Raw genomic sequence first — 19,343 nt, forward strand, 5'->3', positions numbered from 1 at the left:
TCTTTATTATTTTTAAAAAATAGATGCTAAGTAATCATGAATATATAAAATAGCTTATACAATTTTTACCATACAGCATGATATTTTTAATCTGATTTAATCACTTATAATTTTACCATGTAACAAAGTAATTGATCGACTGTAATCGATATTTATCGCTTATTTTCGTTGTCGAGTGTGTCTCTATAGCTACGCTAGAACTTACTCACTTCAAAACATTTTACAATCTGCATTATAATTTATATATATATATACTATCTCATTTATAAAAAGTCTCTTGTATATTTTAAAAAATCTATCGTTACTGATAATATTTCATTATTGTCAAGTTGTCCCAAGCTTATTACCAAACATGATGAAATTTGTAATGAATTTTGCAGTAAAAAATAACGAAAAATTCTCTCCGTGTACAGGAGCTCTTTCAAATCCAAATCTTTACTTGCGAAGAATAATTCTATTTTTCAAATACAAATTTAAAAGCAAGATAATGTATCAATTATAAATTGGAAAGTATTGCACTGATTATAATACGCACAAGTATTATACCACGTTGATGTAAACAAGGAAAGTAATTGTCATAATACATACTAGTATATAGCTGTATATAGGGAAAATAATGCACACATAAATGTTTATAATTTTATGAAAAATTACAAAATTTTTATACACTTATATGTATACGTACAATGAATAATATGAAAATCACGGTGGAAAATTTTGTGAAATAATTAACAGCGCGAATACAATATTCGAAATTTACACTTGACAAAATGTAGATATCTGAGTAATATTGATTTGGCGGTTATAAATTTGTCCAAGAATTCTTCCATTTGAATATCCGACAAATAAATATGAAACATGCACGATGACAAAGTAGTGACAGTCAAGCACCTGCGACGCAATAAAATATCAAGTGAAAAAAAGAGAGAGAAAGAGTAAGAGAAGGAGAAAGGGTTGCGTGTTAATAAACGTAAGTGTACTCTTGCACGAGGTTGCAATCAGCGGGAGATAACACCCACATGACGTATAGGTCGCCACATATGATGGAAATGCAAATGGATGCGTCGCGCGTCGTGCTGTTTTAGTCGAAAGGGAAAACGACAGAAAAAGAGTTTGCGGAGCTTCGCGGTCAGCTGCAAATGCATTCAATTTCGTCGACACGCCAGGCACCTGTCGCGCATTATGCGAATAGGCGTCTTCAGGACCATCGAGACTTGCGATGTCATCAACGACACACTAATTGAAATTTTGTACGGTGATCGAAAATTTGCCACGTAATTGATACGATTTATAACATAATTAGAGTGATGCAATAACGAAGATTTATACTCTAATTAGAGGTGCGACTAGAATTCACGATGTTATGATGAAGCTTCGCTACATAATTGGCGGAAAACTTGGATTGCAATATAACATATTGCATTAACAAGGAGGAGGAATCTAACCCGGCAACAAATTAACTGTGTTCGACATACTAATAAGATAAATCAAATCACAGGATTGCAACAGCAACGTGATAGACTTTCGAAGTCTACTGTGTACGTAAGTGCTCGTTAATGCACTTCTCCACACTTTAATCCATTCACTCGCTATGAAATGACTATGCACGATGCGTATAATTTTCTTATTTCATGCGCGTAGCTCTCTAAAGATATTCTTGCTAATTTTTTAATTTTATTTTATCTATCTATTGAAATTTAATTTATCTAGCAAAATTTATAAAAGGTATTTTCTTCTATCAGTATTATTTGCTATTTTTTCTCACATGTATTTTGTACGTATTTTATATTAAATTATTGGATAAAGGATAAAAATTTATATAACAGAACAATAAATTGTGAAGCATATACTTGTTGAATACAAGATTTTTCATCATTTGACATGCCATAAGAAGCGAATATATTTTTCGAGGTAAAAAGATTTATATTACACCAATCGGCGTTGTTTACTTTGTTTTTCCCACTTCGAGTAACACGGGATTAATTTGAACAAGTTCGATTGGTGCTCACAATAATATTATCACAAATTTTCCAAAATTAGTCTAAATACCCACATTTAGGAAAACAGTCAAATACATAAGAAAATAAAATTATTTACTTTTCATTTATTTTTTAATATAATAAGATGTAAGTAATTTGTACTTTATTAAAAAACTTTCAATAAATTTTCAACACAGGAAAATAATGAATGTCTGCGAGGAATTGAGGTTATTTGTCATTTTTGCAAACACAAAAATCCGTAGAGCTGAAGCAAGTAATGAAGAAATAATGACTATGTAACTGCAGGATGAAGAAATAATAATCGATCGATCGATCGACTATTAAAGTTCTCTCTTCCACGATGTTTGCTGTCTACAAGCTATTCGTTATTCGTTCTTCTCTCTCTCTCTCTCTCTCTCTCTCTCTCTCTCTCTCTCTCTCACGATCGCCTTTAATTTATTGATACGATCTCAAAAGTCGATCGATCAACTACAATCATTGCATGAAACGCGACGTAATTAAGAGCGCGTGTAATTTTTCACATTGTACTTCAACAAGTACTTAATTCATTCCACAAATATTCATTTCACGAATATTTTTATTAGGATGCAAAAAATAAAAATGAGAAGTAGATCTTCTAAACAGAAGAACTTAACATTGAAATTCGAAACTTATATATGTATATATTTATATTAGTATATATTTAAGGGAATAAAAAAAAAAAGAAAATTGTGACTTAGAAAATATTACTTAATTATGTAATGATAATAGTACCTCTTAGAATATATACATATGTGTTATATATTACTTTATATAATTATTTATTGTGTGATTATTTTTGATGATTCCAGATCTATACAGATTGGGCTAATTATTATTTGGAACGAGGAGGTTGTAAGAAAAGAGTGACCGATCTGCAGGCTGATCTCTGCGACGGTGTCCTTTTAGCTGATTTAGTGGAGGCTGTCAGTAAGTATCTTTTGCAAACTCTCATTTCTTTTTAAAATGTAATCAAATTAAATATTTATAAAAAGAAACAAAGTTCGAAATGTTCGTGAAATATTTTTTTTTTTGCAGAGATTTTTAAATTAATTATATCCATAAATATTGTATTAGAATTTTTTCTTATTTATTTATTTAAATTTATTTATTTAATATATAAGAAAGACTGGAAACATTTATATTAAATAAGAGTTATGACATTTTATTAATAAAAATCGAAATGTGCGAAAAAGATTGAGTGGCGGCGGGCGACATAAATCTGTGATTCGCCTAACAGTATTGGATCGTTTATGGCGTTGGACAGTTATCCGTAACACATAAATCGACACTAAAGTCATTAGTGCATAAGGTACGATCGTCACGTGCCGTACGCACGCGTATGCAATTCACCGCGTCCGTTAGTCAACTAAATGAACGAGGAATATCTTCTAAATTAAGACACACATTTTTTTTTATTTCAGCTAATCAAAAAGTGATCGACGTAAATCGAAAGCCAAAAAGCGCCCAACAAATGGTGAGTATATTTAAAAATTTGGTACAGAAGTTCATTATATTCAGCATTAACATAATCCTTTAAGAACGCTTCAGTTAATTAAAATGACATTGTTCGTGTTTATTGGAAATAATAATAATACTTAGAGTAGAAATGCTAGATTTATTTTTAATTGCAGAACAAAAATAAATATATTTTATTGTTGCAATACATGCAAAATGGATCTTTATAATCTTATATAAATAAATACAAAATATAAATAAAATATCTCAAACATAAAATATATTTCCTAATCAAATTTGATACAATATGGACTGTTTGTCTGTTATGTATGTGAAAGGAGAAAATTTTAGATTATATAGATAAAAAAATAATGGAATGTGAAATTCAAAAGATTTGATATTTGATGCGTGGATGCTCCGGATCTTCCTCCGGAGAAGCAAATTTAAGAACCAGCATGCACGAGCGCAGTCCTTTAAAAATAGAAAGCTCACAAGCTCGCTCCTCCTCTCTTTCCCCGCTTCGAATACGTAGATAAAATCCATGCAACTGTACATACGGTGCACCATAGATTACCGCCGCATCTCTTCGAAATATTTAGAATAACGCGCAGAAAAAAACAGACGCGATTACGAAAACTTTTGCGGTACGTTTTGATTCTCTTTAAGAAATATTTTAATATCTATTTTCATAATCTTAAATCTTTAATTTACTTTTACGTGTTTTTAATAAAAGTGTTTATATTTATCCATTTATCTATGCTGTATTTCTTCAGCAAATTTTAAATTTCATTCTTTCCAATATCGATTTAAAACGCACTGATTTTTAAATTATTTTTATAGTTTCTATTATTAATTTTATTTAATAATTTAATTCTAATTATTATTTAGCTACTATATCTAAATAATAAATTTCCGAAGTCATATAAGTATCTCTTCTCGCTTTAGGCATGCGCGTATCTCATTTTACAAGATATGATCCTTCATCATAATGTGCGTAATAAACATATTTTGCGATAACATCATAAATCCATGCTTCTGGTCCGAGAAAAACGATTACTTGGATTTCATTCAGCATTTTAATTAGCGTTTTACGGAAGTATTGCAGCAAAAATTCGGTCAGAATCGTGCCTTGCACAACCTCTGACACGCGCGTTTTATACTCGCGCGCACGATTAAGTACCTGACTTCCGTACAAACTCCGCCGTTTGCAATTAATTAAAAGCTGTTAATTATAACGTCTTGTTATATCCTCGTACATAAATTATCTCGATTACTTATTTCATCTTATAACAGGCGCGAACATGTCACTTAAATTTTTCTTACACTAAAATTTAAAATTGTTTATATACATTTTCTCACAATTAGATTTTAATATTCTCTGAAAAGAATTTCTCGCGAAATTATTAACACTTGCAAAAGAGAATGTTCGATAAAATTTCAAAATGTCATGTCTTCTTTCCCTATAACACTATAAGGACTCTATTCTCACTGACAGTCTTTCAACTTGTATCCCCTAAGGAAGAGCGTCGCACGTTGACTCAGGATTATGCAAATTGGAAACACAAGGTGGCATCATCCTACGAGAAAGAGAGAGAAAGAGAAAGGGAGGAGTATAATTCGACTACGCATTTCGATCCATCCATCCGGATGTGACGTGGCTCGTTTTCCCGACGAGATGCACTCGAAATCCATAAAACACGATGTTCTCTCGTTTTTCTTTTCCCTCGATTCTCTCTTCTTTCCATTCAAACATAGTCCTCACACCCATAGTAAATATTGACGAATTGAAAATTAGAAGAGCATTCACGTTTTTCCATTTTGCTCTCAATATAGTAAATTCGTTTTTTTAGACATTGAATAAAATTTTTTTAAAAATTTAGAAGCAATAAAGTATATATGAAAAGAAATAATATGTATACGCGAGATAATATACTATTGTGATTATATATTATAATATAATTACATAAAATAATATATAAAAATATTGTATAAAATGATAGTAGAATTTAATTTCATTCTCGATAGTTGAACAGTTTCGTGTCACTCTTCAGTTCTTGGCAGAACTCTATAGTTTACTAGGCCAGGAAACTTTGCGCATAGCTCTTAATAGCTGTAGTATTTGCTTTGCTAAGTACTCCGTTATTACTTTAGAGTTTAGGGTGGTACTTTGAGGGTACAGGCGACGTAAAGCTCTTCCAAGTCTTTTCTCTTGTTCTTACCCTCTATCGAACGTACGCATACTGCAGAAACGAGTCTGTATAGTTAGCCTCGTAGACGTCGCCTTTCCAATTTCGCGGTGTCGAGGGTGGACGCTAAGGAAAGGAGAAGGGCTCCAGTCTATAATTAAAGCAAGCCGAACACACGCGCCATGTGTACAGGGTGATTCACGTAAATGATAAGTAAAGATAATCGAGATAAAGTAACATAAACCGATCAATCGATATTTTATTTTCAAAATTTTTAATATTGAAATTTTTTGTCATAATTATTTTAATATATAAAACAGAGACTTTAAAGTACAATTTTAATAAAAGTATATTTTTTAAATGTACATATAATATGTTTAATAATTATTAAATATTATACAATCTTGAAACATATTTAATTTTAAAGGTTTAACATTAAATGTGTTTCTTATTTATTTTTATGATTTTTTAATTGATTTCTTCGTGCCTTTAGCGATTTGTGAAACAGCTTGTAACCGATTCGAGAATCACGTGTTTTCCTTTCGGAACCGTGCTCAGCACGCGACTTGCAACTCGTCGTCGGTTTACAACTCGTACACACTTCTGCCACACGTACAATAGCGTACAGAATGAAACGTTCTTCGTTCGCTACGTAAACCGGAAGCTCGATGATTGCATAAATCGGCGTGCAGTATTGTACATACCAACGTATGTACATGAAGATGCAATTCATTCTCTCATTTCTAATCTGTCATATCAGTTCTTTCAATAATCAATCTTTATTTATTGAGAAAAAGATGTAAAAATATATTAACAAAGATTAAGAAAAAGATATAGATTTTAAACATCAATTTAAAAATGTTGATTTATTTAAAAACAATTTTTTTTAGAATAAAAAAGATCAGAGAGAGAGCATTTAATTACTTAAGTTTCAAATCTCTTTTTTTATTGGATTCTTTTTGGGTTGATTGTAGGCAATTTTCATTCGATTGTGAGCATTCGATCGACAATGTTAATGTTCTTCGTCGAAAAGATTTCTTCAGTGCACTATAAACTTGGTCGCGTGGTAGAGTCGGGATGGTTCTCATCTTCGTACATCTTTCGATCGTCAACATTGTTTTGATGATTAAAAGAGAGTCGGCTAAACTGAAGCTTAAACCGGAACCGGCATGGCGTCTTTGGCTAGCCAGTCGGCCCATTGCGATCTATTTCTATTTCGCGGATAATCCACTCTCGAGATAGCGAGGATGAGTCATTTCATATATATTAGTCAAGCATCGCGCCGGTCTCCCTAATTTCCTCACAACGATAATTTATGAATAATATGGATTGTCCTAGATTTTGTTTTCTGGATTATTTCAAGCAAATTTTAATAGAGAATTAATTATTAAGAATATTTCAGAGAAAAATAATTTAATTACGAATAATATAATATTATATAAAAATTAATTTTGATCACTTTTTTATTTAAATATCTTTAAGAGTATAATTAATAATATATGCTGAAAGATATTTTATTTTTAAGTACATGATGAAAAGTTTATGAGTTGAAAGAAAAAGTTTATGAAATTATAATATATAAAAAAATATAAACACGATGCATAATTTATTAAAAATATTTGAATTCTATATATATATATATATATATATTGAAACACAGAAAAAAAACATGTAGAATCGTAATGCAATTTATCTACAATGAGGTAACACTAAAGAGTCAAAGACCGATACTGTGTTTAAGTAAACGCAACTCGACGAACAAACGTTCGAAAATCGATTACTCGATTGTTTAAATTAGACAAACACGAGCAAGTGTTGAGGGAGGCATGCGGGATGCCGATGGTAAAATATTGAAAACGTCGTAGTACGTCGCAGGTGTCCTAGATACTATGTATATATGTACTGACGTGAATGGTAAGAGGGAAGAGAGGGACGAAAAAACGGGGAAACATAGGCGGGGTTTCCGAATATAAGACGACTTTATAGAAAAAAAGAAAGAAATAGATGTGTTCTAAGCTGTAATTCCTTTTTGAACTGAAAAGTTTGTCGTATAATACAATATTGTATATGGGATGTTCTTGAATAAAAATAAATCACTTCGAATACATTAATACCATTAATAAAGATATTAAAAAATAATTTATTACATTTCCGATTTTTATTTTTTACACTTTCAATTTTTATTACATTTAATTAGTTAAATTTCTTATTTATTTTTAACAAATTATAAATTGATTTTCTTGATTTTCCCACGTAAAATTTCTTGCGCCAAATGTGTGATCGGTTACACTGTTGTGTTACTCGATCAATATTAATTGCTGCGCGTAATCGTGCCTTTGTATTCATCGTGAAATTAACGATTGGTATAATAGAAAAAATGCAGACAATGCACCCACACGATATGCAATTTTCGATCCAATGCATCTTCCTTTAATTAAGCTCTGGTCGCGTAGAATCGCTTCTTGTAACCATCTACCTCATCTCTATTGATCCTCCGCGCGGACGTGACGTTGCGAACCACTCAAAATGATTCGGAATGCAATTTTCCCTTGAACGTTACGCGCAGTCCATTCTACGTCTTTCCGACAATTTATGCTTTTAATCACATTGCAACCATTTATTTCCTCGAATAATATAAAAATTGTATTTTGTCCGCTGTCAAGGAAAAGTTTCATTTTGAGAGTCATAGCTTATATTGTATTTTTAAGTTTACGTACCTATACTATATATATATATACGAGTATATACAGTGAGTGCAAAAAGTATTCATACAGATAAAATGTCTTTTAAAAAAACTTTATTTTTAAAAAGTAAATATTATCCAGCGAAAAATGAGTCATCGAACTGATATCGAATCGATATCGATACGATGATTTCAACATTTCAATTTGACGTCGATTCGACGTTTAATTGGCGATCATGTCTTGTTGGGTAATTAATAATTTATTCATAAAGAATAAAATAGACTGTATGTTTCTTAAAATTATATATATACCAAAAAGATGTGTATTAATTATAGAAAATATATCATCTGAAAAATTAGCGAAAATTAAAAATTGTGTTATTTGGATGCTCAAAAAGTATTCGTACACAATAAAAAATTGTGCGTCCATATGTAGAATTTTTCTTGTATTACCACATTTTGATTATTACTTCAATGTAAAATAAACATACGACTGATATGTTATTATTTTTGTAATATTTTGATGTTAGATTCATGTCACCTTTCTAACTTAACAATTGCGTATGTCAATTAAAAATGGAATATTATTTTGAGTGTTTTTAATACAATTGTTTCAATTAATCTATATATCTCAAAGTCAATTTAATATCTAAGAATTTTTTCATTCACATTATACGAACAAAAATGTTTTATTAACATTTTCTTACGAGTTACTGCAACTACGCTTCTATGTACTCTATACTTATTTTATATATTAGTTTTAAATCACCCTTAAAGTCAAAATAACAAATATAAATGTAAAGTATAGTGTCAATTATTTAACATTACTAGCTTGTTAATAAATAACACAAGATGAATGACTTTAACTTAAAATTTAGAATGGATCTCCTGGGACATGTAAAAAATGTTAAAATTAACATTTTCTTTTTTACTGTATACAATCGAGAAATTTAGCTTCTAAAATCAGAAATACATGCGAAGCTCGTTTGTTTATGTTAGAACAGAATGTATTCATTGTATAAAATTGCTAATTAATATTTATTTTTTACAAATAAGACTTTTTTATAAAAAATTTCCTTGTACGAATACTTTTTGCTCTCACTGTATATATCTTAAAAATTTAAATTTAAATTAATTAATGAGCTCTGTACGTGTAAGTAAATAATTTTCATTATATTTATATATACTTTAGAGAGTAATAGATTTTGTGTAAAATGAGGATTTTAAAATAGTGTAACGTACTTTGGGTATTTCCGGCCATTTGTCAGCGCACAAGCGAACGAGTCTGTTTTCAAAAGTTAATGACGTTCCCGCGCGAGTCGATAAACTGTTACATTGTCGGCTAGCGGCCTGTGTGTTCGTGAAAGATTCAGTAATTCGATTCGCGGATGTCTTGGTGAATGAGTCGACCGCGGAAAAAAAAGCCTCGCCTCTCCCGGATCCCGCCAGTACCTATAGTAATGCCCAGAATACACAATGCAGAGTAAATTGGATGGAAATATGCGGATCAAAAAAGGTGCAATGGTCAGTGCTCTTCCTGTTTCTTTATACACGTGCGCGTAGTTCAGATTCTAAGATTCTATAGAATTTTGCATAAAAAAATGACTGATTATAAAATCTTTTAAAGATTCTCTCATATACTTCATTAGCGAATCTCAAGAAATCTTTCAGAATTTCTTAGAATCTCTCAAAATTCAAAAAAATATTAAACTGAGAAATTCTAATATCTTAAAACTTTCGATTGGTCTTTTTAATGTTTTAATTTTTAAATTCTTTTTTCATATCTAGAGTCAATAACAGTTATCTCAAAAATTGATATTCATAGGCAATGTCATTTGATTAAATACGATCGTATTAACAAAATGAATTCACGTATCGATGGGATATTATGGGTACGATACCTACTCATACTATGAACTGACCCTACTCACAATCCGCGAACCACGTGGATACCTAGGTTCTCCGGGGCTCCCACACTTGGAGCACGCTCCCACTACCTGTCGATTGCTCCTTCCTTCCTCCTTCGACCTTCTCTGTGGGCCTGCTAACGCGGTCCCCTGCTCGGCCAATTGCGGTGTGGCTTACCTCGACCTCGTGTCCCTGTATGCTCTCTCTGTTTGTCGTCGCTTAGTGTCCTACGAGTGATCCAGCAGTGTGGATGCTGCATCGATTCTCACAACCAGAAAGCGCGTGAAATATGTGAATAAATAAATCATTAGTCTTATCGCACTGTGCAATTCTGTTATCGCGATGACAATTAGTTAATGGTCAAATTTCCCAGTTGTGCGTTTTATATCTTTATATTTAATGAAGAAACACAGAAGAAGTTATCGTTAGGTAACATTGATTTTTCTATTAATTTTATCTCGTATCAGTCTAATTACTACTAATTTCTCATACTCATTTGATTTCTTATTTTATACGTATATTATTTATAAATAATCGAAACACTTTTGAGACTATAATTAAGAATTAAACACTTTCTGTACGAACGTTAATGTGCCATCTAATTTGTGGAAAAACTAATTCTCTCACTTGCGGTTGCTGAATCTGTATTTATCGAAACAAATATCTATTTAAAAAACTAATTCACGTGTTTGGAATATAAGCAAGTTGAAAATACGAGTACTTCCCAGATATGCCGGGCGTGTGTTCTCCGTCTTCTCGGTTAATGTTCCATAAGTGCTCCAGTAGCACGTGCCAAGCGGTGATCCGTTTTACTTCCCGTGATCTTGTTCTCGCTCTCTCATAACTCTGTTCTCTATGAATGAAAAAATTATCGATCATTCGGCACGGCTCGCACTTGCTTTCATCTCCGTGAACGATCATTCGAGCGCTCGAGTTTATGATTACCATTCGATGCGAATCAATATCGATTTTCAGTAGTCGTAAGAAATTTCTAGTGAATTTACTATTAATATTTCAAATTGAATGTACTAATTTTTAAGTATATACCTATGTTTTTTAAACAGATTTCTCGAATATTTTATATTTTGTTTGTTAAAAAATTAAATACACAAAACTATTAACGAATAAACTAGTGTTATAGCTCTTTGCTTCTCCAGTGATTCGTACAATATGCTTCGAGGTCGCATTAAGCTATAAAGGATTAACGGCGTCGGAATACCGGTAGTCCTGACGATGTAAGATACTCTGAAACTAATTCCACAATCGATAGTTCTGCTCTTCGAAAAGACTCTTTGTCTCTGATCTTACAAAAAATTTTCTCAAAAATCTTACGCTTCCGTTTCATGCTATTCATAATATTTAATTTAAATTCTAATTTTTTCTATTTATTGGGAATATGATGACACGCCACCTTCCACCACATCTTGTACCAAAAATTTCTTGCCGATATAGATGTTTGTATTCACTAAGAACATAATAAAGATAGCTCGTTGATTGCCTTAATCCTATATTTCGGGATTCAGTTAATCGAGTCTAGACGAGAAATCGAAATAACGGCTCGGCAAAATCACAGAAGGTCGACTGTGTTGCGACTGTTCGCTCGCAATGAGCAGGCTTGGACGACGAGCTCATTAACTCATAAAATTGAACGGGCTGAGTTGTCAGTCAAAGAAGCAGCGTCACACTCGCGCGCAGTTAATAAAGCGGCCGTTAATCGGCGACGACGATGACAACATACTGTGGTGGATTCCTCTCAACTAAGTTCGACCCTTAACACCCGAATTGCATTCGTCGCATTCGCTAGACTGCCGAGTAAACTCTTTCCAAGATCGTTTATCTTGTACGAATGCATTCCTAATGAAAATACTTCGTGTTATCAAAATCTACAACTTTAATCACGAGAATCTCCAGAAACATAACTAATTACATTAACATAAAGCGGACAGTTATTAATAGTGATACTAATAAAAGATATTGAATTGAAATGGATGTATATTAAGTATAGATAAATAATAGAGGAAGGTCACCGATACCGACATACCACTTTGTTTTTAGACAATATTTCTTAAACAAAAGGTAAAAATACAACTTCAAAAACATAAATACAAAGTAAAAAGTATCTTCTATCAGATAGTATAAGCAATTTTTATAATATTGTTAGCAATTTTGCAATAATTAAGTTTTTCGTAAGTTATGCAAAAATGAGCGTCTGACAAAATGGGCTCAAAAACTGACACAGTAGACAGTAATGCTACGTATTCCTATTCTTTTTCTTTTACAGGAATTATCTGTATAAAGTACCTATAAGTGATTGTATATAAGATTTTTTAGAATCATTTTACTTGGTTATAAAACATTTTTATTGAATTATATGCCTATTTACTTTATGCTGTTCTGCAAGATGCAAATATGTAACGCGATAGTTTTTCTAGAGTTGTTCCATATATGCACGATTGCCTTCAATAGACTTATTTGATACTATAAATCAACATTATAAAGATTAAGTTAGCTCATGGTCTGTTTTACGGACAAGTGTGTCGGTTTACGCTGCACCCCAATTTTAAATTAAAAATCATATTATGAAAAGACTAAGAGAAAAAATAATATAAATAAAACTTATTTCGGAAACTACAAATATTTAAAATGATGTAATATCATCAATAATATAGTCACTATTATTTAACCTCACAATTTGCAAAAGAAAATCGTAAGAATTTTATTTTCGCATTTGTAGAATTAGTTTTTAGCTTTGATATAGAAACAAGCCACAAACCTACGAATTATGAGTTTGTACTTCTTTATTTAGCTAAACAGATCATGATTTTATTAATATTAATAAAGTGCAATAGTTAGTTTCCGAAAAATAAGGGGGTGTCACTTTAGGAGATCTACGAGTATGTCAGTATCGGCGACTTTCCTCTATTATTAACCCTTACCGTACCAATATGGGTAACTAGTAACCGAGCGATTCCTGTTCGTGATGCAAGTTTTTTTGAATCTTTCGGTAATTATAAATTATACTACATTTTAATATTTTCCAAAATAAAGAGTCAATATTTATTCTAGAAAGTTAAATGTATGTTGATGAATTTTTAGAGATTTTTTGAATTATTTTGAAGAGGTGAAAAAACCGAAGAGATTCTAGTGACTCTTGATAGTATGGGTGAGGCACCAAATTGTACATGGTACGGTAAGGGTTAACAGTATAAATAATGCAATTTTAATTTAGTACAATTTAGTAATAAAATATGATTAAAAGTCTAATGAAATAATACATAAATTATATTCCATTATGTTAACGAGGGTCAAATAAAACATTTTTTTCATTTTAAATTTATATTGAAAATCTAACAATAAGATTTTTTTCAATAATAAATGAGATTATTCAATTATGTGAACTAACATCTTTAGAGTTATATATACTTGATGAATGTTCGCCCACGCGAAAGATTACGTTTTTTTTCCAAATTCGATACGTCTCCATGATGTGTTTATCTATAATGTGCAATTTTTTTATGGTCGATCCCTTATATTTACGAATAATTGAATTTAATCAAACCATTTTGCGCTATAAAAAGAAAGATAAACAGATCGTGTGAACAAATGGGAAGTAAACGACGACTTCGTGTGACCCGCGAGTACGTTTTATTAAATTATTATCGCCGTTTACGAGTTCAGAGCCCGTTCGGGCTTGGGCGACGCTAGTAAACGACCACGAGATCGACAATGTCAAATTGCCTCTTAAAACGAGCGTAAAGTAAATTGTATAAGTGGTGAGGTACACGTCGGCCAATCGCAGTATCGCCCTCGATGTGCATTGCTACTGTACATGTCATATTTATAGTATATGCCATATTCTTCATGATACCTGCGGTCGCATACCTGCGTCTTCGCCATGATTTCTCGCGTAAATCGTTACCGACTTCCGCCGCCACGGAAAATTGCAGGTATACTTATTATGACGCAGCCTTGAAGTGGGAAAATAGACAATTATCCTGTCTTGCGTTCAACAGCATTCACATACACACACACATACACACGCGTACCTATACATAATGCAGCAATATTAGCAATAATTGTAGCAAAAAGCGATTAGGTTTTACTTTCTACGAGATAAAAAAAATTGCTTATTTATGTTATATCCGTTATATCCATATTACAATTCACATTATATGTTATTGATATATTAACAGTAACATTAGAGATTGCAAATTTATATGTAATTTATTTCTCAATTTTTAAAAATTGAGAAAAAGAGACAAAACGCTTTAGGGTAAACTAGGGTATTATGACCATACGGAAAAGATAGCCATAGGCCATAATTTCTCTAATAATTGATAAATCGTGCATTTTTATAGTCATTCTTAAAGATAATCAATATTTACAGTAGTTCATATGAGTACACTGTTCAAAATAACAATATTATAAATATTATCTAATATTTTTTCTTTCGACTATCTGCAAAGTTTTGCACGTGTCTGCTAAAAACTGTTATAATCTCTAATAAATTACAGTTAAGCTGCCATAATTAACATTACATACACAATAAAGATACGTAAATTGCAATGTGACCTATAATTAATACTTTAATTTTTACTACTTATTTATAAATACTATGGCTATCTTTCCTAATATCATGGCCATCTTTTTCCTAAAAATCAGATAAGATGACCAATGCATACTTTGTAATATTTTGATAAAATTAAAGTTCTGTTAAGCATTTCCTCTTTAATTTCGATAGTTTTTGTTACTTTAAGCTTCAGTGAAAGTAATATCCCAAATATTGTTGAAAAGTAATAAGAATAAATATATGTTTTTTACATTTTAAAAAACTATGGCCATCATATCCGAGTTTACCCTATATATAATATATTCTAGGTGAAATCAAACACCCTCCTTATCTCCTCTCCTAGAACTATTTCAACTATTCGTCCTCGTAAATCATTCTGTACACGCATACCGCGCGCGTCAAGCATCGCTAGTGAGCATCGCCCTACAATCGCGAACCTCTCGATATCCATCAAACAAACTACATCGTACACTGCAGATAGACGCGGGATCGCAATTGATGTATCTATCTATCTCTAGATCTCTGCACTAACAATTTATTATAATTTTGCTGCTCTTTTCGCAAGGCGTAAATTCCACGCCTCAAGCGATTCGAATCCGAAATTTATACGCACCGATTATACTCACCGTGTATGTATGTGCCGTAAGCACGATTGCAATTAGCGCGATCGTCGATTCGTGGTATTTCGCGTATGCGAATTTACTGTTACACGGTGATTGCGATTCTGTTGATATTGTATTGCGAAAGCTTTGTCGGAAATCATTGTGGTTCAATTGATTTCACGAAAATTAACGATACGTTTTGAGATTCGATGGATTGGCTGTGCAAAGAGAATGCAATTAGAAATAAAATAAATTTTTATTTTTATTATCGCCGAATTGTGACGAATTTTCGTATACACAATTATATAGCTGTCGCAACTACATTTTTCTACATATATTTTTTTATTTATTTTTCCAAAAATTTAGTAAATAATTTATAATAAAAAAAGATTGGTAAATATTACGAAGGTAGTCAATTATAAACAATTTTTGTGTTATATATTATATAATTTAAAACTAAAGAAATTCAATATAAATTAATTTTTTAAAGTTCTTTAAACGTATTTAAACGAATAATTATTATTAACGATTAATGATAAATAATTTCAAAAGAATAGAGAGAGAGAGAGAGAGAGAGAGAGAATAAAATTTAGTCTTTTCCTTTTTGAACGACTGAGATGTAGTTACAATTCTAGACGTACGTTCGTTTTAACGAGTTCTAGTGAGTCGCGGGAGTCAGTTTTTCGCCGAAGGATCGAGTCATCCGTGCTCTTGCGAATTTCAACGCACGTCCGATCAAATTGCGGTAGGAGATCAAGATAGAAAGGCATGGGCACAGGAGTAGTCTTTTAACGGTACCGAAAATGGAGAATCAGACGTGCGATGTAGTCACGAATCTTCGCGCATAATCTCTGCGAATCTCGCGCAACGTCTCGTACTTTTGCATATGAAAGTAATGTTGAATAGATTAGAGTTGATACGAATGAATTTAAACGTAAAGAATTACGAATTTTAAGAAAAATCGTGAAGATAATTACACGTTACTATACTGGGAGGAGAGAGAAGACTTTAATAATATTTTTATAAATTAAAAAGAATATCTATTATATAATACTTGAAACATTTTTTAATAAAATCATGGTCGAAGTTAAATAATGAACGTTGCGGTGCTAGTCTCGATTGGCAAAATTAAGCCAAATTCCAAGTTTTAATCTTTTAAGACATTTTAAGTACAAGTAGATTAAGAAATTTTTTCTTAAAGCATAAAAAATAAAAATCTTTCTTCTCTCTGCTTTTATTTCAATTTCTAGAATTATTCTTAGTTCAATGAACATTTTTTTATTATTATTCTTCATTAATTTAAGAGAATTCGACGATGTGAAACGTACATCTTGTAAATATTTTGCAACATTATTTTTCTAGTGTGTTTATTGACACGAAACGGATACAGTCGCTGCACAGTGCAGAATTAGTTTTGCTAGAAGCCGAAGGTCAGTTAGACTCGGTGACACGTGTGCGCACACGTTGCAGTCCGCGAGTTACGGCGCATTGCAGCAGCGAATTGCAGTTTCTGCGATCGTTATCATTGGTTATTGTGTGCGCTGTGCGCGATTCTCATCGGTGCGGCGCGCGGATTTTTACCGCAAGTCGTTGTCCGATCGTACGTCGCGCGTCGAAACGAGATTCAAGGTGAGCTTCGATTCGAGAGCACACGCGTACGCATACGCACGAGCTCGATATACGGTAACGCCACTCGTTCCAAAAGACCCGGTGGACCTTCGAACGATTATTATATGGGCCCACATCGGAATATCTGGGTTTTTTTTATTTCACACACACGGAAAAAAGCATCATCGTAATCAAAATTACTCAATTTCGAGACGTCAATGTTCGCGAAATTTTATTGACTAATTGAGTTCCAGTGATTCAACAAAAATGGAAGTGAGAGACTAAAAAACAATACAGAGATGTGGAGGGCACATAAGAGTTAACGTAATTAAGCATGTATATAAGTTCTATAATGTAATATATTAAATATATAAAAAAAATTCGATAAAAATACGTATTACATGTTTCGGCTTCTTCATTGAGCCATCTTCAGATACTCGTTACAAATATGCAGTCAACATATGTATTACTTTAGATTAAGGTTCCCCTGATAATATAGACGATATTACTTCAAATTTGTTGGCCACAAACGGATGTACATTACACAAAGAATTGAGAAGACTACTCGCAAACGGTTTACAACGGCCGAATGTTTGGAATTTCTCGTTGTTCTATAGAGAAGAAAATGATGTTGAAAATGTTTAAAGCGAGCAATAATTTTATCCAAGCATAACACTCACCCGTCTCAGCCGCCAACTTCATTTTCTTATATAAATAACTTTGTCAAAACAATTGAAACATCGATGATGATGTGAGACTAAAGGTTTAAGAATCCGGAAGTTTCGAAATTCCGATACCTGAATTGAACTGGAAGGATCGCAGAACAGCCGATTAATTTTTTTTATAATCTAAATTTCACAGAATTCATGAGTTCTTGAAAGTTGAGGATATCTTCGAGGATGTCTCACCACACAAGAATCTCATACACTTGGAAAGAATTATATTAAACGAACATAATTGTTTTACAAAGATAGATATAAAATAAATTGCTCAAATTTTATTTTTAAAAACTTTTTATTTCAAAACTTTTGGATATCGTCTTTTCTAAATTAATCCTTACATTTTCAGGATTATTTTGCGCGAATTAATACGCACGATTTGCTAAGAATGCCTGAACGATTATTACGAGATCCTCCGGCTTTTCGAAGCCGTTCATGAACCGTTCATTTTTCGCCACAGATTATCATGCTCCCGTTATACATTCCGCGAATTCTGTCGGTCGTTGTAACCATTAAGCTGGCTTGTTTGGACCCTATTGGATTACACCGGGTGACTCGGAATTTTGATGGTATTGCAACTTTTCTATCTTTTAATTTTGTAATCAGATCCTGGAGACCTTAAAATTTTATCTTTTAATTTTAATACATGAAACCTTAGAGATTCTTTTATATCTCGACTTCAAAGATTCAGATTTTCTAATTTTAACAGCATATATTATGGGAATTCTCAGGTATTTGGAATTTCATATTTTTAGATGTCTAAATATTTATTTTGATACATAATATAAATCTTTTATATAACAAGGACGAAATTTTTTTACATAAAATTCATAAATTAATAAAATTTTTATATTATGTTATTGTTAATTTAATTATTATTTTATTATTGTTATCCCCAGACTTTTATCCCTAGAGTTAACTTTTAACCTTGCTTTAGTTCAATGAAAGTTGCATACTCATTATTTTACTATTGATTTTTAAATAATTTTAACGAGAACGAATAGGAAACAGGTTGTAAATAGTTTTCTTTGGCGAGAAATTCGTGCTATAATGTGGGCTAAATTGAAGCACGTTCTCAGCAATGGTTTTAATTAAAACCCGCAAGGCGAACGATAATCTGCACTAATCACGAAATTGATCCGCCACACTTTCAGTTAAATTCTTTCTTTGCCTCGAATAAAAGGGCCGTCGACCCAACTTTTGGAAATTCCACAAAAGATGACAGTACGGCATTAATTAAATTCCTCCGTAATGTAAACCAAACAATTAACGCGTCGCGAAGTCGAGTCTACTTTATATAACTTTACACATATAGCTTCATTTAAACTTTATTAATGAAAAACACGCTCATGAAATTAAGCGAATTAATTTATGTAGATTTGTTTGTTTTATTTAAGCTTTTAATAGGTGATAAATTCTCTTATTATTATAGTATTTACGGTTTAATTTTATACCAAAAATGGTTTTATTTATTGAATATTTATACTATGCTATATTAATTATATTTTTTAATTGAGACTTATAATAATTGAATACTTTTTAATAGTTAAATATCCTAATAAATAAAAAAAATATATTTCCGCATATTTAA

At 31.7% G+C, this 19,343-nt stretch overlaps 1 protein-coding gene across 2 annotated transcripts in view; it reads left to right on the top strand.

The window, feature by feature from the left end:
* sick (sickie) overlaps positions 1–19,343 on the top strand; it is a 180,085-nt gene that overhangs the window by 55,109 nt on the left and 105,633 nt on the right. For both annotated transcript variants that reach the window (XM_018511347.1, XM_018511346.1), the window contains 2 exons: positions 2,831–2,948; positions 3,443–3,495. In XM_018511347.1, coding sequence (XP_018366849.1) covers positions 2,831–2,948; positions 3,443–3,495 — 171 coding nt within the window. The remainder of the gene's footprint in view (positions 1–2,830; positions 2,949–3,442; positions 3,496–19,343) is intronic.

Source organism: Trachymyrmex cornetzi, unplaced genomic scaffold, assembly GCF_001594075.2.
Source record: "Trachymyrmex cornetzi isolate Tcor2-1 unplaced genomic scaffold, Tcor1.1 scaffold37, whole genome shotgun sequence".
Lineage (NCBI taxonomy): Eukaryota > Metazoa > Arthropoda > Insecta > Hymenoptera > Formicidae > Trachymyrmex > Trachymyrmex cornetzi.